At 41.5% G+C, this 25278-nt stretch overlaps 1 protein-coding gene across 2 annotated transcripts in view; it reads right to left on the bottom strand.

Annotated features, from left to right (window-relative positions):
• The window catches only part of LOC127392158 (protein spinster homolog 3-like), a 30772-nt gene extending 7264 nt beyond the window's left edge, over window positions 1-23508 (bottom strand). The window contains exons 1-9 of one of the 2 annotated variants that reach the window (XM_051635772.1): window positions 23499-23508; window positions 16170-16235; window positions 15565-15701; window positions 14867-15018; window positions 13932-13998; window positions 12835-13025; window positions 10745-10897; window positions 7535-7724; window positions 3025-3090 (exon numbers count right to left, since the gene is read on the bottom strand). In XM_051635772.1, the coding sequence (XP_051491732.1) occupies window positions 3025-3090; window positions 7535-7724; window positions 10745-10897; window positions 12835-13025; window positions 13932-13998; window positions 14867-15018; window positions 15565-15684 (939 nt within the window). In that variant the 5' untranslated portion in view covers window positions 15685-15701; window positions 16170-16235; window positions 23499-23508. Of the gene's footprint in view, window positions 1-3024; window positions 3091-7534; window positions 7725-10744; window positions 10898-12834; window positions 13026-13931; window positions 13999-14866; window positions 15019-15564; window positions 15702-16169; window positions 16236-18876; window positions 19106-23498 lie in introns of those variants that run through there. The other variant, XM_051635771.1, reaches the window with a different exon arrangement.
• Window positions 23509-25278: the final 1770 nt, after the last annotated feature.

Raw genomic sequence — 25278 nt, 5'->3', positions numbered from 1 at the left:
CCCATGCCAACCATGCAGATGACATCCTACCATGTCATCTCCTAGGAGATCCCAGCCCAGATGCCTTGACAGACAAGCAGAGTGCCCCAAACAGATACAGTCTGCAAACCTTGTCGTGCTGTCTCTGGAGGTTTTAGAGATCCTGCTGCAGATTCTGTGACAGAGCTGTCAGCTAGAAAAGCAGATGGAACAAACAGGCTGGTAAAGGCTCCTATGCCTCCCCGGGCACTTGCAAAGAAAGACAGGGACATGTTGGTAGCCTTCCCAAAACCATATTAGCTTCCAGTTCCACCACCTCCTAGGCTATTATCTGCCAAAGCCCTAAAAGACAGTCCCATTACCTCCCAGATGGTAAACATATTTCCTAAGGGACATTCCATGGACAGCCTTCCAGTAAATCAGTGTACTCTAAGCAAGGCAGCTAGAACTCTTCTCCTCTTGCACATTCTGGCTGTAGTTGTACAGTAGATATGTTCAGGTTTACAGCTGAATAAGAGGCACAAAGGTTGCTCCATGCAATGCATCTTGATGCTTTAGCCACAAAGGAAGAAAGTCCTTATGATTCAGCCAGCATCTTCCTTTGTCTTCAGCTCCACAGGTTGCAGGATAAATTAATTCCTAGCTACATTGTCTGGCTAGTAGCGCCATGTGGGAAGAAAGAAAAGTAATTTTCATGGCAATATAAGAACATGCATTAGCAAATCCAGCCATATTATCAGAAATCCTACCAGTCCACATGGGAAACAATGCAAAAAGAGAAATTACTGTTGTTATCTATAGCACCCTTCAGTCAATGTAAGAGCAGAATACACTGAACCTGTGGGTAATCAGCAGGATAAAACACAACTCCCAAATAAGATTGTTACTGAATGAGCAGGCATCCACAAATTCAGCTGAATCCCATCATTTTTCTGATAAAACAATTCAAATTCAACAGATCCAACCTGAAGCACATTCACAGTAATATACTGCCTGTTTGCTCCCAGGGGGAACACACCTCTGCAGAGCTCTGCTCAAGCTAACTTCTTCCCACTTGTCACCAACTGATGCAATATTGCTGGTACCCAAAAATCAAAAGTTTCTAAAATAAACACAAATGAGGAGTGTCAATCACTGCAGAGACAAGAACCTCCTGATCGTCTGGGTTTACATGGATCCAGGATGATACTCCCAACAGTCCCCTTGGGCTGCAGTATGATGTAGTATTCCCTAAGCAGGCTGAGACCTGAGTGACTGTCCTGGATGAAAGCCCAGCTCCTTGCAGACTTCACAGTTTGGGTTCAGGAAGAACCTGAAGGGAAGAGCTGACAGCAATCACCTGCCTCACTTTCCCCATCGTACATCAACAAGATCTAACTCTGTGATCACAGAACCATAGAAGGGTTTGGGTTGGAAGGGACCATCAAGATCATCCAGTTCCAACCCCCCTGCATGGGCAGGGACACCTCCCACCAGCCCAGGTTGCTCTTTATCAATGACAGAGGAGAGAATTGAAATGCAGATGTAGGATTTTAAAGAAAAGTAAACTGAGAGCATTCCTCAACTGATGGAAAAAGAATACTAATGGTAATAGTACTTGGTTCTGTTGTAAAAAAACCCCAAACAAACAAACTAGAAGTTGTTTCAAAATAAACTGAAATAGAAGCTATTTTAAAACATTCATTTTGAACCAGTGATAGTTTTTCTGCAGCTGTTCACCGCATCAAGGCTGCAGCTCTTGTCTCATAGGATAATTGTTTCTTACCATTCTTTCAGAATCAAAGAAGAAACTAAGCTTCCTTGCTGCTGGGTGAAGTTTTAAGCAGGCAACAATTCACTATGCTGACTGCCATTTTTTAAAAATTAAAATTCCAGAACAGTGACATGCAGAGAGCAGTACCCTGAAAGGGGAACTTGAGAACGTAAAGTGACAGTTGATATCAGCAGGGCTTTGTTGAAGAACCATGAAATACAAGTTGTTTTGTTCCTCCCTCTCGATCAGAGTATAAAGGAAGTTTCTTCAAGCCATGAAGTGGGAGGATAAACAGGCTCATGTCAACAAGGCAAGACAGTGGAAGGAGAGTTCTGCAGCGCTTCATAGCCAGCTCCTGTTGTCACCAGACCATGCTCAGCATTTGGCTACATGCTTTCACATCCTTTTACATGGAAGACTGCAGTGAAGATACTTTTATCTCTGCTCAGCTTCTCCACCCCAGGCTTTCAGTTAGCTGTTCAGAACACCAAGCAAGCTGTTCATCTCAGCAACTAACACCATAGTGACAGCAACCTCAGCTGTCAATTTTCCATTTCTGTGGTAATGATGACAGCCTTGTAGGCAACTGTGTTCCACATGAGCCACAGACTGCAAGTTTTCTTCACTCTCCTAGAGACGCTATCAAGTGAAATAATACACTACTACTGTTTGGGCTTGTGGTATCAGTCCTGGAACCCCAAGAGTCTCATGGGCATTGTTGCTTCCCTAATGCTTTGGCAATTAGCACCACTTAGGGATTTGACTTGCAGGTGCTGGAATTGTTCTGCACTGTATTCTAGAATAAGGGAGCTTGCTAATAGTTCCCAGAATGATTAACTGTAATGGATTAACTAACTTCTATTCACAGAATATTGACTTTTTCTCATTTGGGTAATCTTTTCAAACTTTTGGAACACAAATAGAAAATCTCTGCTCACAGACAGAAAGTGACCCTCTTTCTGCTGCAGAACATTTTCTGGCAGGCACCCAAGAACTCAGAAAATCCAAACTAGTGTGGGTACAGATCTCCTTTCTGGGCTTAGAGGGAGCTCAGACTGCTGCACCACCACATCTCTGTTGTGACTGGCATCTGTGCACAGCAGCACATTGTGGCAACTGGTCACTTCCCTACATTAGCAGGCTACCAACAAGGGTATTCTCAGCAAGACCTCATTTATCTCTTCCCAAAAGGCAGAAGTCCTTCTGGCCACCAAGGTGAAGGCTTATGAACAATAGTACGTTGAGAAAAGCTGAATAACTCAAAATAAGGAAATAGTTTCACAAGCACTTACCAACAGTATATCAGTCACAACAGCCCAGTTTACAGATAAGAACAGTTCTCCAAATGCAATAAAAATCTGCAAAAAAGAAGAAAGCAGTGACTATAGGCACTGTATGGACCTTTGCTGTGCAGGGGAAGGCAGGCTCACTAAGCTTATCTATGCAAGAGTTGTTGTGCATATCCATCTACTTAGCAATCAAACATCTCCGTCTATGCTTGCAAACACTGTCTTAAAAGGGGGGAAAGGAACCAGACAAGCTTTGTGTCACAAATCCTCAGCAGAAGAGCCAAAATAGGAAACATACACCACTCTTCCAAAGCAATTGTAATGAAATGCTGAAGGCAAGAAGAAGAAAGCAAGAGCCTGTGAAGAGAAACATTCAGCACAGGTCTAAAAAGTGCTCAAAGGTCTCCCTTTGCTTGGGTTTCCAAAGGAAACCAATAGAACACCTCTGTGCCTCTAGAAATGTTCTTAAAGGTTCTTTAAGAGAGAGAATATTCAAAATGAAACTCCAAGAGACAAGCAGCCTCAAAGCCTCAGTGCCCTGGGAGAATTCCCTAATTCATCACAGATGGAGACTCAGCCATCAGGAAAAGGGGTAGGGCCTCCAACAGTTCTTACAGCTGCGGTCTTGCCAAAGATTAACCCTTCCAGCACCCCTGGCCATAGATTTGAACAGGCTGTACAGACTAATTGGTACTTGAGGAAAGCATTAAAACTACACTGTTAAGCTGGAGCAGTTCTAGAGGTAGAACCTATTTTGTAGCACAGGTCACAAAATCAGATGGAACCTAGGAAACAACATCCATCATAGCAACAGGTTCCAGCATCTTGTCCAGAAGGGTCTTGGTCAAATGCTGTATCTGGTTGATGAAAACACAGTCCCAAGAAAGGCACAGTGGCAAACTATGAGATGTTTTCAGAAAGGTAGTTTACATTCTTCTAAGAACCAAACCTATTATACATCATCCTATGATAGCCCTGCCTCCTCTGTTTCTTGCCTGTACTATTCAAGTGTTTTCCAAACCAGCCTGGAGAACAAGTTCCTTGTAGTGCAGATATATTCAGTATAGCCCTTTATCCAGATATCTTTTCCTTCAGAATGCTTTATACAGACTTTTTAATTTGCAGCTGAATCTCTTCCTCAATGACTTTTCAAATTCAAACAGTTATCACTTGTTTCACATCCTCTTGGACTGTGTGCTTTTGGATTCATGCATCCCACTGTCAAAGTCTTTCCAATGATACAACCTTGGCAGACTTAGCCCTTGCAAGAGACAATGCAATCATTCCTCTCCAATTCCATGGTTGTTGCAGTAACAGGCAATAGACTGCAGCAGCAGTGCTGGAAAGCAAGTGACACTCCTTTTATTGGAGAACTTTGGGCCAAACACAAAATGAAACATCTTTGTTAACACGTGTAGCAACATCACACAGTTCAGCATTTTTGCCAAGCCACCTGGCAAGGATTAACAATGTCAGACCTTACAGCAACCAGAAAATATTAGTCCTTCATCATCTTATTTCAAATTAATATCCTCTGAACTCTCTTGGAAGATCCATATTCATCAAGGATCTTCCTTTCTTTTCGTCCCACCCCGATTCCACACAAATAAACTTTGAGCTGTTGCTTAACTTAGAATTGCAGCCTATGAAATAGTCAAAACAGCAGAAGTGCAGTTGAATCCTGCTGCACAGTGATAAAGGCATGAACATGAACTTCTGTATATTCTGTCAGTTGTGCCATAGCTAACAAGAGAGGGTGCAGGTTGAAGGGAAACAGGAAGGAGGCAAAGAACAAAGGGGTTTCTTTAAATCCTGGCTGATAGCTTAGATACAACAAGGTGCAATAGAACAGTTAAAGCAGAAGGTTCTGAAGACTTCCAAACTGCTCCTAGACACCACCTAATGGAATAGAAGACTGCCTGCCTTCATGCATCAAATGAGAGATTGGTCTCTCTCCCTTAGAGGAACCTTGTGATGTTCAGCACTTTAAAAGTGTTGTTTCCACTTTTCCTTATTCTTCAAGCTTTTCCCAAGCTATTTAGTGTCTACAAGCCCCTAAGAACACATGCATGTCACACCTAGTGCAAGAAAAGAGAGAAAAATTAATCTTTAGGAAATAAGTTATACTCTCAACCTAGAGCTGGAAGGAATAGGGATTAATGAAAAATTATCCCTGGTAAGAAAATGTGATATTCAGTGGTTAAGGTGTGATACTCTGGAGACAATTATTTCATACAGAATTGTGCTAACATTAAAGGCACAACTTTGTTAGCTTTCCTTTTCTTCCCTGAGGTCTTGTGTGGGTTGCAGCTGTAGGGTTACAGAAAAATTTAACCCAGGCAGGTTTGGAAAGAAATAACATCATTCTATAGATTGCATCCAGCTATTCTGTCTAAAACGAATGCCAAATTTATACCTTCTCATGTAGAATAAATGCAATGAACAGCTGGCATGGTGAGCAATCTGTGTGCAAAACAAATGCCATTCCTTTGGAGAAAGGAACAGTTTTAGACAGAGTCTCTGAGATAACAAAGCCAGGTAATTTTTCTCTGTCTTTTCAAAGGTAGTCTTCAAAAATCAATAGCTGGGTGTCCAGAAGGAGGAGAGAAGTCTCACAGCATCTCAGTCCATCTATCCCAACAGAAAGCCTAGAAATTCTGCTGTATTTCTATGTTTCCTTGAGAATTCTTGTGCTTTGAAACATTTCTTCCAGCTTTGGCCATAACTGATGAAACCTGTCTGGTTCCCTTTCATTGCCTACTCAGGACAGTGGGAAGCACACTGCAGAAACTACTGGAACTGCACATGGATGCTTCAGTAGCTTCTACACTGTGAAGTGATAGGGACAGGGCTGCTGGTGACAGGGACTGGAAAGCCAGTTTCCTGCTCGTGTCCTGCCCAAATGGAAGATCTGCTTCAGTGGGACCTTCAAATTAGATGCACCAGCTGGCATGCCACTCCAATGCTCACATCAGGATGACTAGTGTCAGATTTTATTTAGGAAGCAAGGAGAGGCCCTGCTGGTGCCAGAGAAGGCAATAGAGGTAGAAGTACTAGAAGAACCAGGTGCTTAGATGAGGTGCAATTTATTACCACTGCACCTTGTTGACAGGTTACATGTTGGAACACCTGAATCAAGCACAACAAACAAAAGACAAAATGGCAAAGTCTGTGGTTAAAAGACCAACTGCTCTGCCCATGGGAAGAAACTTAAGGAACACAGTTATCCCTAAATCCCAGTTGAGAATTTCCTCACAGGTAACACACACTGCTTGAAAACAGTGGTGTTTGCAAGGAGGGAACAAAATTTAAACCAATTTCTTTCTATCAGTCCCACTAAAAGGTGTAGTTTGTTAATTCAAGAGCAATTTATTGACTCACTCATCTAACACAGATTGGCAAATGAAACTGTTGCTCTCCATCTTTAATGACAAAAAAAGAACCAAAGAACATATTCAGAGTGGGACTGTGTGGGAACCTGAGAAGCAGAAAAAGAAACTGACTGATCTCAGTCAGATCTCAGATCTCTGCTCTTGAATCTAAAAATAATGTTCAGCCTCACATTTGGCTTGAAGTATACTCATTGAGACATGTAAAGCCATTTGTTCTTTCTCTTGGTGTAAAGGTGTTTTTCCACAGGACAAAGCTCCACATTCCTGAGGAGTCAAAAACCTCTTTGAAAAAAAGTGTTATTCTTAGAAGCAGAAAAACTGCAGAAGTACCCTTTTGCAGAAAACTGTTGATTACTGTAACTAACTTTACTTGGATCCTCTTATTTATGTTAATCATAGTAATTGTAGCAATGGAGTCACAGGGAAAAAGCCAGGAGTTTTTCCCCAGCTGCTACCATGTTATAGTTAAAATAAGGTTGACATTCAGTTCTCTCTCACTGAGAGTTTTTGGAGCTATTCATCATTCCTAGAAAGTTTCTGGTTTTTCCCTTTACTGAGAACAGAATTTAAGTGATTTATACTTCAGTTTGCATTGCCAAAAGCTTGACTTTGAAGATCACCTAGTGCTTTGGGGCTTTGAAGGTGATGGCTAAATTATTCTTAGCAAGAACTGTGCATATTGTACAGTCACAAGTACACTAATCTTGGAGTATTCAGACAGCAAAAATAAATGAGAATATTAGTCACATAGCATTAAAAATTAGCATAAAATGGAGACTTTCTTGAACTACAGTTTTTGATAAAGGACACTCTAGTTTCATGCAGCTAATTCCATAGGCTTACTATTCTCCACTTGAGTGTGGGCAGCCTCTGTAGGCCCTGAGCCCTTTACCCTGTGCCAAGTAACACACAATGTGGCTCTCCCAGGACAGAGGTGGGCAGTATCAGAGAAACACAAAGTCCTTATCTGGCAGGGCACCTTGTCACAAGCCACAGAAGCCTCTTAATGGTCTAGAATGTTGCAGAGAATTAAAAGTCACCCTTCTACTCCTTCTCCCCCTTCCCTGTCTCCCCAGGATCCCAGAAGACATTTTGCTAAGCACAGAGAGATTGGAACTTACGAAAGTAGAGATGATGTTGGTCTGGGCCAGCACCAGGGCTGTGTAGAGACACAGAGCAGAAATGAACATGCTTGTGGCACAGATCAGAGGATCAGCTTTATTGTTTATCTTCCTTAATCTTCTTGCAACTTCTGCCCCAGCAATGACACCCAAGATTCCTGTCCCAATGGTGATGCCTCCAAATATTAGGCTGGTGATAAAGCAAAGGATTCACTTGAGCATAATAAAACCATACTGTGGGGGGAAAAAAAGGTGTTAGCTTATACCTTTAGTTTCAGAGGAATCTTTAACAGGGAGCTTGAATCTTTCACTTCATCTAACCCTCCCACTCATTTTAAATGGATTTAATCCCAAGCCTCAGTTGAAGCCTCTGAGGCTCTATCCTGTGAAGCAGATATTTTCCCATTTGCAGAGCAGGTGTTATACACCCAGGCTCAAGGAGGACTCTTCTCAGTATGACCTGGTTTGGATACCCAGTGACTTTGAGGAGACACAGTCATCTTGGTCACCCTGTGAACCAATCTACTCAGTCCTCCCTAAAACACAGATGGAATAACTCTGTATCACAATCTGCTGTCTTGGAAGAGATCCTATCACATGGAATTATATACATCTAAATTATAACCCTCTAGTTAGCACAGCTGAGATGAGTCACTTCTCTGACTCTGGGAAACATCCACCACTTCCCAAGGGAGTAGAAAACTAGTGGGATGTCCAAGTAGTATTTTCTGAACACAGAATTTCAAATGCCACTCAGCTTTCTGTGTCTGCAAATATAAATGTGTTCTCCAGGAATGACAAGCTTATGTTTTAAAAGTGTATGTTTGAATAGCTTAGAAGATACAGCTTCCAAAGGGACTTCCAGGTATGCTTTTCTCTCTCTCCCAAATGAGACCCTAATGACAAAGCAAGTCTCTTGCAACAAGACCAGTGGTGCCACTGACTGTTTAATGCATCATAATTCTCCTGAGACAAACAGGGACAGGAGCATTGTGTTCTGAGCACAAATGTTTCTAAATATTTCAGAGTGCTACATGGTAAGTTCTGTACACTTTCCTCAGCTTCCTCTGACTGCAAAGCAAAGTCACCAGCTAGGATATGATTTATTCCTTTAAACTACAGACTGTCTACTTTTAAATTTATTTCTGCCTGATTAGGAAAAACTCAATAAATTTACATGTTTACAAAAAAAAAGTATTTCTATAAAAGGTAAAAAGCTTTGTTTGCACTTTTCCTATAAGTTCTTTAGGATTCTGACCCATTAGTCACTACACCTTGATAATGACAATATAGATTGTCACTAGGCAGAATAACTATCTTAGATTTGTCTGGGAGAGGCAAGTTCCAAGGTGACATTAGTTGATCAAAGCCTTTGTGGAATTGTTTCTAGAAGGTTCATGTGTTGTGAGCTGCTGCTGAAATCTACAGTTGAAAGAAAAGGGAACAGCCCAAACTGAATCCAAGCACCATTCAACTGACAAGGAGTAGGAAAGTACAGAAGCCTAGTCCTGGGGAAAGGCTGCTATGGGACTTTTTAGGGTCTGAGGATGCTCACTCCTCTGTCTGATCTGTCCAAAAGTGTCTGCACAAAGACCTGAATAATAAGTTCATATTTACCTTGAGAGGATTGAGTCCCGAGTCAGCTGTGCTACCATTTGAATTTGTGTTTCCAGGCAGTCTAAGTGACACAGCCCTGATCCTTAAACAAAGGCTGCAACTGCTGAAGGGAGGGAAACATGTCCTTAAAGTATCCCTGGGAATGTGCAGCTTTCTTCTTCCAGCACCACCAGCTACAGGTCTGACATATCTGTTTATATGATGTTTCTTTACATCCCCCTGGAATAGCAGTCCAAAACCAGCCTTATGCTACCTCTGACACTAACTTATGTCAAGGTTATTGTTAAAGCATCTGGGAAGAAGCAGAACATAAGGTTAAACTATCAGGTACTCCATTTTGCTTCCCTGAAGACCCCTTCTGCTCTACAACGCTGGAATAACAATTCAGAAGGCAGATTAAAAAACAAAACAGAGGCTAGCACCTTCAGATTAATGAAGGAAGTATTTACACTTTATCTGTTATCTGATATAGTTTAAACAGTTCAGCTTCTCTTCTCCTACCCTGAGTTCACTTCCTCCCTCAGCATTATTCACTATTAAATCACATGCCAATGGGGATATCCTTGGAAGGACAATTGCATTTCCCATTGATGTGCTTGTCCATCAGGTTACACTACAACTCAGAAACTACTTTTGAGTTGTCTTGGCTATTCCACAACAGAAAAGCAAAAGAACACACTAAGGGAATGATTACTGCTTTTCCCTTGAATTGCCTTTACCTGGAAAGACAGCGTATTAAGCAGTTATTTCTTGGGAATCCATGATGAAGTCAGATACTGAAACCAGATTTGGGAAACCTCCAGAAGAAAGGTAGGGGAACTGGTATGGAGTCCAGTACATAGAAGTGTCCCAGTACTCACTGTTAGCCAGGAGGACTCAAGGGGAACACTGAATGCATTTTTCTATTCTTGGTAACACATTTTAAGGGAAAAAAAATTAAAAAAATTAAAATGTCTTCTTAACTTGGGAAAAGTGATCTACAAAAAGTTGAACTATGATTACTTCAAAGTCCTCTCCTGTTTTAAATTCCCTGTGCCCACCCACCATTTGATACTTATTCATGTATCTCCACTGGTCTGGACAGCCTCTCTAAGCAGAGCTCTACTGGCACTTACTTACAAGACCAAATTATTCTGGTTTGATGTCATGATATGATACTAGATCAAATTCATCAGCCTTGCTTTATGCTGGGACTCACAATGACCTGGCCAACACGGCAGGAGTTTTAAAACCAGACTAACAAGAAGTTACCAAAATACAGGATCTGAATATACTTATATGGGTATTTAAGTAGTTTGGGGTGCACAGCCTATTGTGAACTGAAGTCCCCTTGCTGAAGCTGCTCACTTCCCTGCAAATGTTCCTGTTACTGCTTCTTTCCACATAAATAGGACTGGCATCCTTCCAGTTAAAACAGTGATTACAAGCTAACAAACTAATAGGAGCGTCTCAGCATACCTGGAAGCAACTTCCTCTAACATTGACACCCAACTGCCTTCCCAAGAAACATCCTACCTTCTGCCTTTGGACACAAACTGTCACTTAGGACTGTACAGGGTCTGCGAAGGTGTTTACAAAGCCCTGCACACTCACCTGTTGGATGAGCTGCAGGACTCTTGGAGACATGGTGACACAAGGCCCTGGACAACCTGGGCCCTGTAAAGAAACAGTGGCACCCACATTCCCAGGGCTCCAGTAACAAAGGCCATGGCAGTCAGACCCAGTGATGAACAAACAAAACTCCAACTAAAAGTTAAAAGAAAGGAATGAGAAATGCTAGAATGAACAGGGTGTGAGGGAAAAGGAAAAGCCTACCCAGCACATCCAGGATTTCAAGCAATAACAAAACAATTCATTCAGCCATCTTATATATTAATTGTGATGAGACCTTACGTAGGAACTTCAGCAGTAAAGTACTAATTAGAAAAAAGAGTATCACCTGCTAATTTCATTATAAATCCCAGCCCTGGTCTCTTGCAGATTTCACTGGCAACTTTTGCTAAAACAAATGCTGTGAAATTTTTTATAGCAGAGCTACCACACTAGAGAGTGGGCAAGAATTTAATGGCTTAGTAGCTAAATGAAAGTGTTCTGTGTGCAAATCTAAATGTTTCAGGATGGTTTTAGGTTGTTTGTGTAATCAATATAAATGAGGAACACCTGGGTCTTCCAAACAGTTAAAGATGCTGCAGCTGAAGCACTCCTTAACTCCACCTGACCAAGTGAAAACAGACTCTCAGTCTGCACAGTGAGCTTTCAGTCAAAGGAGAAGAATTTTTTTTAAAAACTGTCCAAATTTTTCTCCTTCAAGCCTTGTGCTAGAAGAAGATTAACTTTTTATGGGTTTGTTCCTAGTTAATAGTTTAGGAGAAAGGCCCCTGTGAGTATGAAACCTTAAGACTGAATAAAAGTGCTGCAAATGAACAGGTGAATTTTTTTATTATTTTATTATTTTTTTAAATATATGAATCCAGTTCTTTATCTTCTAAAGATAAAGGGCTCTTGGACTTAACTGAAAGTAGAACTACCCCATTTTGGCAGTATTCTCTTATGATTTGGAAATTGATTGCTAAAGAGAAAAAAAATTAAAATCTGTTTTTACAACATTGCTGGAGGTTGCAAGGAATGTCTGTGTAGGAAAGCAACCTTGATGTTAGTCTAGCTTTGAATAGTCAGAAAGGTTCATTTTTGATCCAGCAAAGATCATTTTTTACCCATTTCAGAGTGTACTACCTACAAACTGTGATCCAACAAACTGGATCTCGAATGCACTTTCTGTTCTGGGTACAAACGGGATGCAAAGCTAATCGTCAGTGGGAAAAGGCTGGAGCCTCCAGAAGAGGAACACGCCTGAGACAGAGAAGGTCCCAGGAATCGAGTCTTTAAGTGAAAGCGTTCGACGAGGACCCGGGGAGCAGCGCGGAGCGGCCCTGGCGCGGTGCACAGCGTCACCTGCTGTTCCCAAACCGCATCCAGCCCCGCACGGGCGGCAGGGAATGGGAGTCACAACGCCTGCACTCGCTGTTACCCCCTTCTGCAGATCAGCTGCTGTGACTTCAATGTTTGTGTTCATATTACTCAGTATTCCTGTGCGATCCCGTTAATATTTGTGTGGTTAAAAGGAAGGGTTATCTGCCAGCCGCAGGTTAGCTGTTCAAAACACGGGTACAAGCAATTTCTAAACCATGTTGGGGTCCTACAGACTCTGACCTCTAGAGGCAGAGGCACAGCAGGCTCACATACACCGTGTAGAGACCGCCTGGGACACGCCGACCCAACCCACCTCAGGCACGAAGAACTACAGGTAAAGTTACACCTGGAAAACGTGCCTTGTTACCCATCTAGCTTCCCCTGCGTGTTGAAGCAAGAGAGAAGGGGCAACTTAGGAGAAAGTAAAGTTGGGTTTAAATAGGGGCACACTGCCATCATGACTTTGCCTCCTTCCTGCTGCACCCCCCACTCTGAGCAAAAATAAATATGGGAGGACAGCAGAAGGCAAGCAATTTTTGATCTCTTGTGCAGCATTCCTGTAGGAGTGGAATAAAGTGTTTTGTTAATGTGTTTTAATCATCTTGTATGCAGCGTGTGATACAGAGGAGCTGAGAAGTATTTGATGGTCATATTTCTATTAATGGAATGGTCATTCCTCAGTGGAAGGAACCTTTGGAGCTAACATCACTTACTTCTTGGCAAGTGATGTGACATCTTGACACCAAGTAGTCTTGGCAGTTCTCTGAACACCTGGTCTCTCAGCTGCTATTCGTAATGTGCCGGAGATGCTCAGGGCTCTGTGTGCTTCTGTCCTCCTCTGGGTCCTGTGAGGGACCAGTAGAATCACAAGAACCAGTGCTAGACCTCCCATGCAAGGAGTTATCTGTAGACACAAGGCTGGTTAGATCCATGATACTTTTTTTATCCCATAGTGAAAGCTTCACAGCAATTTAAAATTCAGTGTTAGAGTTACATATTGGAGAATTGCAGACACATTCAGAAATAGATGGGACTTGCTGTGTGATTTGGGTGTTCCATGGTGACTTTGGAGGAAAGATAATAGATCCTTGCTCTCCAGCAGACAGATACATGATCCCTCCCTCTGATTTTGGAGAAAAACATGTGAAGATACTGAAGTACTCTGGCCACAAACACAAGAATCACTGATGCAGCCCTCAGCATTACCTGAAAAACACCAGACTGCTATTCCAGTAAATATTCTTCCTTACTCATCCTGTACTTGCTTGTTAATTTTATAGGTAACTTAGGAGGACCTGACAAAGTACTTCCAAAGCACTGGCTGTTCAGTATAGAGAGACATCATAATTATGTGACCAGAACAGAAGAGGGTTTTTTTCTTGAAACCCTCAAATAAATAAGTTTTTCCCAACAGCACTTCAGAAAACAATTTATTTGTACTTTCCTGAAGAGTTATACTTGTGCTGCCAGTCTAAAGATCATTTTACCTCTCATTTCACTTGTTTGAGGAGGTCTTGGTGCACTGAAAACCATTCCAAGTATGTGTCCTCAGGTAAGAGGGACCTCAGCCTCTGCCCTGGCTGCTGTACAATTTCACCTATGCCTGCTTTCATTCTGCAAGAGCTATGATTACATCTTCCACTTGTTCTGCAGAAAGAGTTCCCTTAAACACCAAGTTCATGACCAGTCAGAAAGTAGAAAGTCCTTCCACTGCTCACCTCGTTTAACACAACAAACATAAGTAATCCAAACCCCAGGGAAGAATCTGGTATTAGTTAATGGATCAGTCTCCTGAAAGTGAATCACTCACCCTGAATGCCCAGTGCCAGTCACCTGTGACTTCTGCCATGCCAGCTGCCAGGACATAACCAAGACCACTGTAAACAACAGAAAGGAATAATCAGTAGGTACCAATGAATTCTTGCTGGCTGAAATGACACATCTTGCCAGCTAAGGAGAGCACAGAGAAGTATTCTGTCATAGTTTTTAAAATGGATAAACAGAAACAATCCCCATGGTCTGTGGTGGTCTGCTTGACAGCCAGTATTAAAATGAGAGTCTAACTCCTCAGAGCAGATGTGAGATGGTGGCAATAATGTCCCAGATTCCCCTTGGAATTCATATTCTGTAGAATGACACTGACACTATAGATCAGACAGCTCATGAAGTAGTTTATTATGTACTTCTTTCTGTGCTAGCCATGTGAATTAAGCCCTGCAGGAATTCTTTTTGTTTTAATCTGCCTTCTTGGCTCAGCCTTGGCTGCCTGCTCTAATAAAGAGTATGACTCTGAACCACTTGAAAAGCCTTCCCCACCTGTTCTTCAGACACTGTATCAATTTAACTAAAAGAGGAGAGGGAAGTCCCAGTTTTTCATTGGGAGACATTTAATGGAGTGTTCTTGAAAAATTTGCCAAGTAAACAAATGTTTGAAAGCTTCTGTCTTCCAAAACCCAGAAATAAATTACCTAGCCCCATGCACAAACTTCTTTTAGAATGGATTCAATATTTTATTCAAAACCTACTAGTTTTCTGACTTTAGATTAGAGGGCAAAAGAGCAAGTTTTTATTCACAGTAAGCACAGAAATACGCCTAGCCAGCTCTATTTTAAATGTACTAAGCAAGTGACAAATTATTTTCCAAAAGCCAATGCAGATAAACATCAAAATATGTCTAATGAAGGATTCAGGGTACACTGAATTGCAGGTGTGGTCAGAGTTTCAAAAGGCAGGTCAGTTACCAACCTTCCCACTGGAATGAAGATATAGAAGATAGATAACATTGTGGTCCTTTTTCCTTCCTCAAAGAGGTCTGCAATGATGGTAGGTGCTATTGTGGAATAACTGGCTGTGCCAATGCCAACTAGTCCTCGTGAAAGAAAGAATATCCAGAAATACTGCAGGAAAAAGACATACTATAGTCCAAAAAAGCCCATGCAAGAAAGAAAGCTTACTATGAAAGAGGTGCATTTTAGTGGATCAAATAAGAAATATGGATTCATTTAAGGAAATAAGAATTCAACTGCCTCTTGCATATGTCTGCATTCCCTCACTCACACCTGCTTCCCTCACATCCCACTGCTGCACTTCCTACCTCCTGTACAGCAGTGACTTCTTAGAGAGACACCCAGAGGGAATGACAGGATAGGGTGGATAGACCACAAGTTTGCTGAACAAGCTGCTGCACTGTAAGGTCATAATCAACAAACATTTGGGACAAAAATACGATCCCATCAATTGCAACAGCAATGTGTGGGCTCTCCTTTGCCTAGGCTGGGCTGCACCATCCCATAAAGCAGTCCTGCATGAAGACCATTTAGTCCAGGCTTGGGGAGTGGGTGCTCACTGGCAGCTTTTCCAAATGGGATGAGAGAAGGACTCTACTGACTCCTGCAAGACCTACAAAGATTATTTTCATAGTATCCTCTAAAAAAGCAACATACCAATTCACTGATGAATGAGCTGCCTAATGTCACACCAGACCAGAAGAAAATACCAGCTCCAAGGATGATTTTCCTGTTGTACCGGTCACCGAGGTATCCAAAGATGGGTGCAGCCAGCATGTAACCCAAGATGAAGACTGGAAATCCAGGGAGTAAAGACAACATTGCTCAAATTATGTTTATCTATTATTTATCATTTTATAATCTATGCTCCTCACCTCTCATACAAACTCAGGTTATTTCTTAGGGCAGAGGTCGGGGCAAGCTGAGTTTGTAGAACTAATAGGTAGCTGGATATTTTTAAAAAGATAAATGCAGATTAAAAAAAAAAAAACACTATACAAAAATAAAACGTGTGAACTGCTCAAGTTCTGTATTTCCTGAGAAACTCCTTTAGCTTTCGTGATTCACACACTGTGGGTCCAGCCTCCCCTGAACCAAAGACTTTCAGTTTTGCAATTTTAGTCATCTTGCCCACAAGTGGAATTCAGCAGTACCACACACGAGTAGGAACCAGAAGACATAGGTAACCAAAGTGTGTTTTAGGAACAGAGCTCAGAGATGCAAGGAGAAGTCAACAACCTGAGCTTCAGAGATGTTATTACCTGTTTGCAGCAGACCTGTATCCCCATCACTGAGACCAAAGTATTTCTGAACATCTAACAGGATCCCTGCAACAGAGTGAAACACTGAGTGACAGCAAAGTACCCTGCTCATTCCTTGTAATTCTATTCATTTGCCAGCTCAAAGATTTATTTCAAGAACAGGCCTTTGAGGAACTGCAGCACATTTAGCTTGCTACTTGGAAACCATTACCACAAGTACAGATACACAGAGAATTAAAAATTCTTATCACTATACATAAAATTCATGATCTCCCACTAGATAGGTCTTATCAGAGTCAGCTTGCCTACTATTTCAATCAATACTGTTCTTTTCTTCTGCACCACTAAGCACATGAACACTTCATACTTCAAAGTTTAATGGACACAACGTGGAACAAAACAGTGGCAAAGTTTTGCAGCCAGAAGGTTGTTATCTTCATACAGTTCATCCTAAAATTTTCTTAATGACCTTAAAATGTTAAGATGAGTTAAAATTCTTTCTGTTAAGCATAACTTAATATTTTCAGTATATGCAGTATTCAAATCAGTGCATGTTGGAGTTTTCAGGGTGCTAATGGCTACAGCCTTCATCAGCTCATGGCTAAATCAGCCTACAGCCAGGTAAATGCTACTGTAATTCAGATCATGGTTTCAATTGTGTAATTCTGTTCCTATTTCCATGGCAATTTTGCAGAGATCAGATGAGACAGAGATAATTGTAGATTTCTGGTAGTTGATCATCAACACTCAGAAATACTGTATTACAGGAACCAGTTTTGGACTAACAGAGTCCAAAATAACAATAACCTGACTGAAGTAACAGCCTAATCTGAACAGCTTGGAACAGGGTAACAGATCAGAGTGGGGGAGTCTGCCTGATCACCATTTTTAACAAACTGAAGACTCAGTTGCAGCAGACAATTAACTGGAACAGCTTGTTTTCTGTGTGAAGATTGATGCAAACACTGTCAAAGCCCATGAGCAAAACTGCCCGGAAACCACAACTTTGTAACTGCCACCAGCTCACTTTTAAGCAAATACTTAAGCCTCTCCTTCTTCACTTTCCTGTTAACTTATGTTTAAGGATGTGTTCATGCATGTGGACAGCCAAACTCTGAAGTACTGAGGCAAGAATTCTGCAATGCAGCTGAATTCTAGCAGGTGAACAGTACATTGCTGTGGTATAAACTGCAATTTGCAGATTTCCTCCATGGCCTGAGAGGTCATAGAGTTAACTGGTCATATATTGTAATTAAAGTAGATGTTAGATATTCCAAATCCTCACCTCTGCTCTTGAAGTCTTAGCCAGCCCCTGAAGGCACCTCACTCACAGAAAACTGAGAATGTTAACAAGCACGCAAGCTTTACTTCTTGAAAATTTTAAGCTCATGGCATGTGCAGGAGCCAAAGAATAATTCAAAGCCTGGAGTGAGCCAAATGACTGCTTGCACTTAATGCAAGTCAGTTCTTGCTGAAAGATGTTTTTTCACCCTCTCCTGTCCCCTGCCCCTCTCCAGGGAAAGTCACTTGACTGTAGAACTCCCACACTGCAGTTTTTTCACTACCAGTCTTGCAGGATCATTCAGCACTCACTTCTGCTTGTTTCCTTCCCTCTTACATGTGTGGTTAAGAGGTATTCAAAAGAAAAAGCTTAAACTCCTAAACCCACTAGCCTCTCAATTTTTAAATATACTGTCCACATATCTTAAATTTCTGAATGGTCTAAGTAGTAAAAATAATTTGCTGCTGTGTTGTCACTAGATGTTAACTCCAGATTGAACAGTCCATCCTTTGGGTTTACTCAAGGTTTTAAAACGTTTATGATTTCCAGGCCACTCAGAAGGAAAATACAGCAAGTTCACAGGTGTTTCCTCCTCATTTATAAATCAGAGCCCTGGGAGCATGGTAGGTGCTTAGGAGCTGAACAGAATTTACACAGACCACAATTAACATGGGAGGAAAAATTACAGTTTTCCCAACGGTTTCCTAGAAGCAATGCTTTGCTGTTCACACCAAGGTGAAGAAATAAATACATTTATTAGTGTTGGTTTTTTTTAATCACAGTTTGGAAGAAGGATTTCTTTCTTTGTTAGGATTTATTTTCTAGAAACAAGCTGTAAATTTGGCAGGTGATGCTTAGGGAAGTGGGTCCCTGTTCTCTTTACACAATCATGTTACACTCTTCATTGCAGAAATCACACTGTTTCCAGCAGATGATGAGGAAGTTATGCATCCCCTAAACAAATTTACACAAAATAACATCAGTTTTGTACTTTTAATGGGGGGAATGTCATCACTGTTCTTCAGATAGAGGAATGCCATCTCTAATATACTAGAACCAAAGGAGGCTTGGTAAGCTGGCACATACTTTGTCAAATCTGTGTAGAATCCAGACATAAAAATAGATTAGATGTTTCGTATGCTGAATTGCGTTTAGAAGATACTTATATTTCACAATATGAATCTAAAGCTTTTAATAGTGGTGATTTTTATGAGTATTCTACTAACTATTAAAATAAATACATAATTTGTTGGTCTTTCAAGATTTACAGTTGGAAGTTTCAGTAGGAATATGACCAACAGCTAAAGCAGGTGAGAAAGAGTAAAAACACGTCCTTACTTTAGAAAACATTTGTAACTACAGAGTAAGTAGAGCTGTTGAGAACTTAAATTTCCTTTTCCTTAGAAGGAGAAAACAAGCTCTCACCTGGTATAATGAACCAATCCATGAAGTTTATTAAGTTTGCATAGCACAGCACAGCAGCTATCACATAATGTCTCCTTGGGGCACCATTCCTTGACACTGGCACGGATGGACCTTCTCTCACACGTGCTGCAGTAGCTCCATAATTCTGCTCCTCAAGAGGCAGCTGGGACTGCAAGACTGTGTTCTCATGTGCACTGGGGTTTTGCATATTTCCCAGTGCAGAAAAAGCCACCAGAGATCATGAAGTGTTTCCTTAGAGCACCCAGCTACGAGTCAATTTAGTGTTCAGGATATGAGGAACTTCAATCACTACAGTAATTTCCGGAAATGAAGCCCAGCCACTAAAAACTGAAATTAAATCTCCCTCACAGTAGGAAGAACTTCACAAAGGGAGAAGCTCCAGTCATGTGGTTTTGCAAAAGCAAAAGGGCTAAAGTGCTATACCTTGAAGGCATGGAAAAGTAAATGTAAACAAAAGCAAAACAAACCACTGGTGCACCCAAGAAATAAAAGTGCACTGGTTTTCAATGATCTCAGAGAAACTGGATACGCTAAATTAATGATAATCTTTGCTAAGGTCCCAGTGAGATTCCATAGCTAAAAATAGTCTTTCTAGAGAGGACAGGGAGAAAAAAACAAGAAACAAGTTTGCTAGACCAGGTACCTAACTTTGACTTGAGCCATCCTTTACCAGACTTCTTGTGTAGCTCTGGATGAGTTACTTGCTTTCACTGCACCTCAGATCTTCGTTCCTGACACACACACCCCCCCCTCTGGCCTTCAAAAACAGAGCTGCTCAGCCTTGTCCCTGCCACCTGACCAGTCACCTCTCCCTGTTGCCACCCATCTGATTTGCACAAGCCAAATCTAGCCCCAGAAATTAATCCTTTCCAATAACATCCTAAGCTTTTAGGTCAAATCAGCAATTAAATCTTAAGACTCATAGTCCAGATCACTTGCTGGTTTTGGTGTTGGGTTTTTTGTTGGGGTTTGTTGCTGCTGTTTGGGATTTCTTTTTGGCTTTTTTGAGTGGTTTTTGGGTGGGAATACCAAACAAACAAACAACCCAGAATGCTACAGTAAGCCCAGAAAGGGAGAATGAAACAAAAACACTCTGCACCCCTGCTGGAGCTGTGCACATTCCACAGTTCTGAATTGTGCAATGGGATTTCTTCCCCTTTCCTGCCAAAAAAAGGGGTCTGAAAGGGGAAGAAAGGAGGACACAGGAAGGCCTTCTTGTTTTTTTAGAGTGTGTGATTCCTTTCCTCCCTGTCTTCTGGCCACTCAGATTTGAAAAAGTATGCTTAATTTTTCCAGCTTCAGTTTTCTTATTAATGATTTTTTAGAAACATGACTATTCACATTTCAGCCATTTAGTAGATTACCAGCTTCAGAGGGTAATTTATTTTCTGCATCCTGCTGAGAAAGTTTAGAGTGAAAACTCAGAGTAAACTGTAAGAGTTTAAGAGTGAGGCAGATAATTGCAACAAGTACTGATCATAGTTTACGACTCATGCATGAAGGCATGAGTCTGTGGTTGTTTCTTTTTATGAACTGTGTGTTTCACACTTCAGACTAAACTGAAAATCAAAATAACACCTAGTGTCCTTGGCTGTCTTGTTAATTCCAGACTGTAACTTCTGTGTGCTCAGTGCTGTAGTATTTCATTCTACCTTCATTTCATGAAGATCTAGTTCTTCATGAACCAGAAGGCGTGTTTAATTTAATAATAATTAAGTCTATATTAATTTTATTTCAGAAGAGGTGGGGTTTCTTTGGTAACAGCTATCAACTTCCTAAGGGAGAATCCTATAGATTATGGGCACCCCTCCCCACTCCTACTCAAGGGAGCTCCACATAAGCCAGCTTGTGTCTGAAAACATTTCATAGTTTGTCAGATTGCTACCAGGAAGGAATTTTTGTTCTCAATTTCACATCACACAGCGACTGTGCCGGGAGCTGCTCCCCTGAGGCCGCTGCAGCGCCAGGTTGGGCCGCTGGGGGGCAGAAACAGGCAGAAGTAGAACCTCAACCGGGTGTCGGAGGCTCAAACAGTCTGTGTTGCTTGCGGCGGCGAAGTTCAGCAGCAATAGGAAGTGAAACAGCCCAAGTTGTGCTGGGTTTTTTTCCCTTCTTTGTTCTCCTGAGGAGCAAGGCCGTAGTGGGTCTGGGCTCTGTATCCTTTACTAGGAATATTTTCCGTGTTTAATGCCCAGTCACAGCTCAAACCTTGTAAGGAAGGCCCCACAGGGGAGCTCGTCAGGACTTCACTCTCACTCTGGATAGCTTCAGTGTCTCTTGATCCAAATGTGCTTTGAGTTTCCGGGCACATCCCATATTGATCTCAACTCCTGACATCTGCAGCTAAACTTGATGTTTACAGACAGTTAAAAGCAGATTTTTTAACTACTACTGGTATAGCAGGAACTCAGTTCTGCTTTCCTAAAATGGAATTTCTAAATTCTACATCTTCCAAAGACAAAGTAAGTTTAAGCAGAAAACGTTCCTTACAAACACCAAACCACCTGCTCTAAACTCTTCTTCAGCTCCCAGTCTCCCTTTTCCTCTTCATTGAAGCTCCCAGACATCACTTCCACTTTGCTTTTTGATGCTAGTACTATCTGGACACTTGTCTGTCTGCAGCACCAAACCTGTGTCAGGTTGTCCTGTGGGACCTCAGTGCTGAATCTACCACAACCCTGCCACTGTGGCTGGCACCAGACATCCCCCTCCCTTGACACCATCTCCCCTCTCTCCCAAACCCACGTCACCAGCCAAATCCTTCCATCCACTCCATTTTTCACTGCTGGGTACAAATCTGCAGTTGCTTCTAAAAGGCCCTCTGTGCTTAGCCTTACCCTATCAGCTTTTTCAGACATCATTCCTTGATAGCTATCCTGCCTAGTTGTTCCTTTCTCCAAATAGGCTTTCCATGCTCATGCAGACACCACCACGCCAAAAAATTCTTGCAAACCCCCCTGCTGTGTGGGCTACAGAACACCACTCTGTGAGTCAGCTTTTGTTAGGCAAGATTACAGCCTGTTTCTTTATAGCCAAATCTTTTTTTATTATTATTTTTCATATGTGTTTATTTTTGTCAGTCAGGATATGGACTGACTGTCTTGGGACACAGTGTTTGCTTGCATACCTTACACTAGGAGTGCCAGGTACCAAAGCAATTCAAAAAGTAGCTTTTATCCCTATGCTGGTCCCTTCCACCAGCTCTGTCCTCTTGATGGTTCATTTAGGCATGAGATCTCATAGCTGTGGCATGCAAGATGTCACCAGCAGTTAAATCCTTCTGTGGTAGCAGCAAGTCATAACCTGCTTGTTCCAGGCATTTGGCACAAGTCCACACACACAGCAGCAGGTTTTCTTGCTGAATCTGAATCTGGCTGTGGTACCGAAAGTTGTTTCAATGTCTGAACCTGACAAATGCAATGGAGATTCCCCAGATGGACACATGCACCTGGTGATAGCCAGAACTGGTTGGCTGGTAGTCAGCAGGTGCTTATGTGTATGTGCTTAGGAAGCTGGCTTGTTTCAACTAGAGCATCCAAACAAGTTCTCCTTGGCTATTACTCACCTAGAGCATCCTGTCTGCCCAGGCACCCACTCAGCATCTGGGCAGCAACCCTCTTGGGTGTTCACTCTGTGCTGTGTGCTCTGCCTGAGTGGCTGAGGGACCACCCTTCCTTGGACACAGCCCTGCCGTGTGCTGCCATTCTTATTAGCAAGAAACACACCAGCAGTGCAGGCAGGAGGCACCTCATGAGGAGACACCTTGTGTGCTCAAAGACAGGGCTACCATAACCCACCCAGACTCGTGGGAGCAGCCCTTGGAACTGCCACTGTTGTATTCCTGTCAGTTCAACTACACCCAGGTGAGTGCTGCCAGCAAACGTGCCATGCCTGAGAACCAGACAGGGCTGTTCAGACAAGTGGTGTGACAGCTTCCAGTTTTCCCTGAAAGGATTTCCAAGTATTTCCTACAATAGGCCTTTGGATGTATTTACTTCTACAAATACCCTTTAATGGTGGATGCTGCCACATCCATTAACAGCTTTGGAGGTTTTGCCAGAGCTTTCCTAGAAACCCACATCAGCAGGGGCATTAATAGTGAAGCAAATTGTCAGAAAGATGTAAATTGAAGAATATTTTATTATCCTGATTAACTCCAAACCATTTCTCTACATGTAACAAAAATAACCTTTTTAACCCACTGAATAGCAAACAACAAAGTCTCTGGAAGAACTGAATATGGAAATAATACTCATTGTTGACTAAATCTGCCAATATTGATTTCAGGAAGAAAGAAATAAACTGCTTTGAGTATCTTACTTTTCCCATGCATCACCCTGACAGAGGACATAAAGTAGCCAAAAGAGATTACAGGCTTGTGTGTATTTGCAAGCATATATAGGAATGGTCTGCATTTTGAGGTGTACAAATTTGAAACCTATTGTGATGGAAGCAAATTCATAAATCAGGAAATTCTGCAAATAACTGAAATATGGGTTTCTGGAAGACTTAGTAATTTTAGTGTCTGACAAGATCAGAAAAATGAAATTCAACATAATTCTGGTTGGCAGACAGCTTAATAAATGCATGACTGGACTTACCTGAAATACTCCACTCCAAGGAGATTCAAAGTCAACGATAATGGCCACAAAAGAGCTGCAGAGTGACAGAGATTTAGGTAAGAGGCTGTGTTTGGTTTTTTTCTAAGGCTTGTCACTGTGGAGTCTATTTGAACCAAGTCTCCACAATAAATCACTTTTGGTTTTGAATCCAGTCTGCAAAGATAAAATGTAAAGACAAACTTGGACCTAGACATCAGTGTCTGGGTTGCACGTCTGGAGGGACAGCAGTTTGACCTACAGTTTAAACCAAACAGTGACCAATCTGACACAACAGCAGGATCCTCAAGTAATGTAATCATACATAAAATCCAGGATGATTTCCAGTTTCAGATATGTCACAGAATCAATGGTCTATCCTGTTCTCATAAAAGACCATATTGCAAAACTCCAGGGATGACTCATCTACTAACGTGTATTTTTCTTGCATTTTAGTTCTCCAGATGGATGCACATTCACCACATTGTTATTCCCTTGGAATATTCAGCCTGTTCTAGCCAGAAGGGAAGGAGCCTGAGTGCTTTCCTTTGACAGAAGTTTAAGAAATTCTGCATCTGAAGTTTATTGAATCTGCTCTATCTCAGTCTGCTGCTTGTGGCCACATTTAATCATGATTAACATTCAGGCAGCAACTGCTAATGAGTTAAAATACTGCTATGAAATGCTTAGCATTTTAGAATAAAATGTAGTAGTTTAATAATCAAGACTAGATTGCCAACAGCTTTTCTTCAGACCTTTACAGGGAGAACTAATAGTGAGGGCCATTACTCATTTTGTGTGTCTCTTGGCTCTGCATGGATCTAGTGGAAAGAATCTGCAGCAAGGGACTCAACCATCCAGACTGACAGACCCTGGAAGTCCAGTACACTTGATGAGTAATCTGCTACCCAAAAAACTTCAAGAAAACCAGCTACACCACCCATTCCACTGTACACTTCATTGGAAAATACCTGCCTGGAAGATTCTCATTCTGTGAGTTTCAACAAATGCTGCCTTTTTAGTTACTGCATCCTTTTTACCTCTTCTGCCTGAATTTCCTTTTAAAATGGTTTATTTCACATTGGGCAATAACAGCACAAAATGCAGTGTGGAAGCAGTGTAAGCCTTGTGGTAGCAGCAAATAAAATGTCCACTCTCTACACTGTAAAATTAATTTTTTTAAAATATTTTTTTCATTATTACTGACAAATAAACTACATATAATTTTCAGCTCCCTGGAATGCAGATCATGCTTTTGGTTGGGCAGGGAGGGTAGTTCAGATTCTTCTTCTAAACTTTTTAAATTAGGAAACAAACTGCAACTTTATGAAAAATTCCTTGGGATGCTTACCTAAGTAACTAATCTCACAGGTAACATTCTCCTCTGTTGTATCCATATAATTCTTCCTCAAAGGGTATAGCAGGAGAAATTAGAATTCCAGCCCATAATCACAGAGAACATGAAGATGAACATGCTCCAATTCTATTAACTGTTTCCTCCTTATTCTCTGGGAAAGAAAAATAAAAAATAATTTTAAAAAATAAAATAAAAAACCCCAAACAAACAAAAAACACCCCACACTATCATTTCTTTGCAAGTGAGAACATTTTGCACTATCATCAAAGCAGGAAGCTGCACACCACTGGAACAGAGCTTCCTCTTCTAGCTGGGATGTATTCAAGCACAGAACACTCATAAAGGTCCAGAGAAGGGAGGCATTATAGTTATTATGCACCAAAGACTATTTTGCTAATCAACTTAATTGCTTTTGCCTTTACCATT

The sequence above is a fragment of the Apus apus genome, chromosome 18 (genome assembly GCF_020740795.1).
Source record: "Apus apus isolate bApuApu2 chromosome 18, bApuApu2.pri.cur, whole genome shotgun sequence".
In the NCBI taxonomy this organism is placed as follows: domain Eukaryota; kingdom Metazoa; phylum Chordata; class Aves; order Apodiformes; family Apodidae; genus Apus; species Apus apus.
This window is presented reverse-complemented; position numbering and strand designations above follow the sequence as displayed.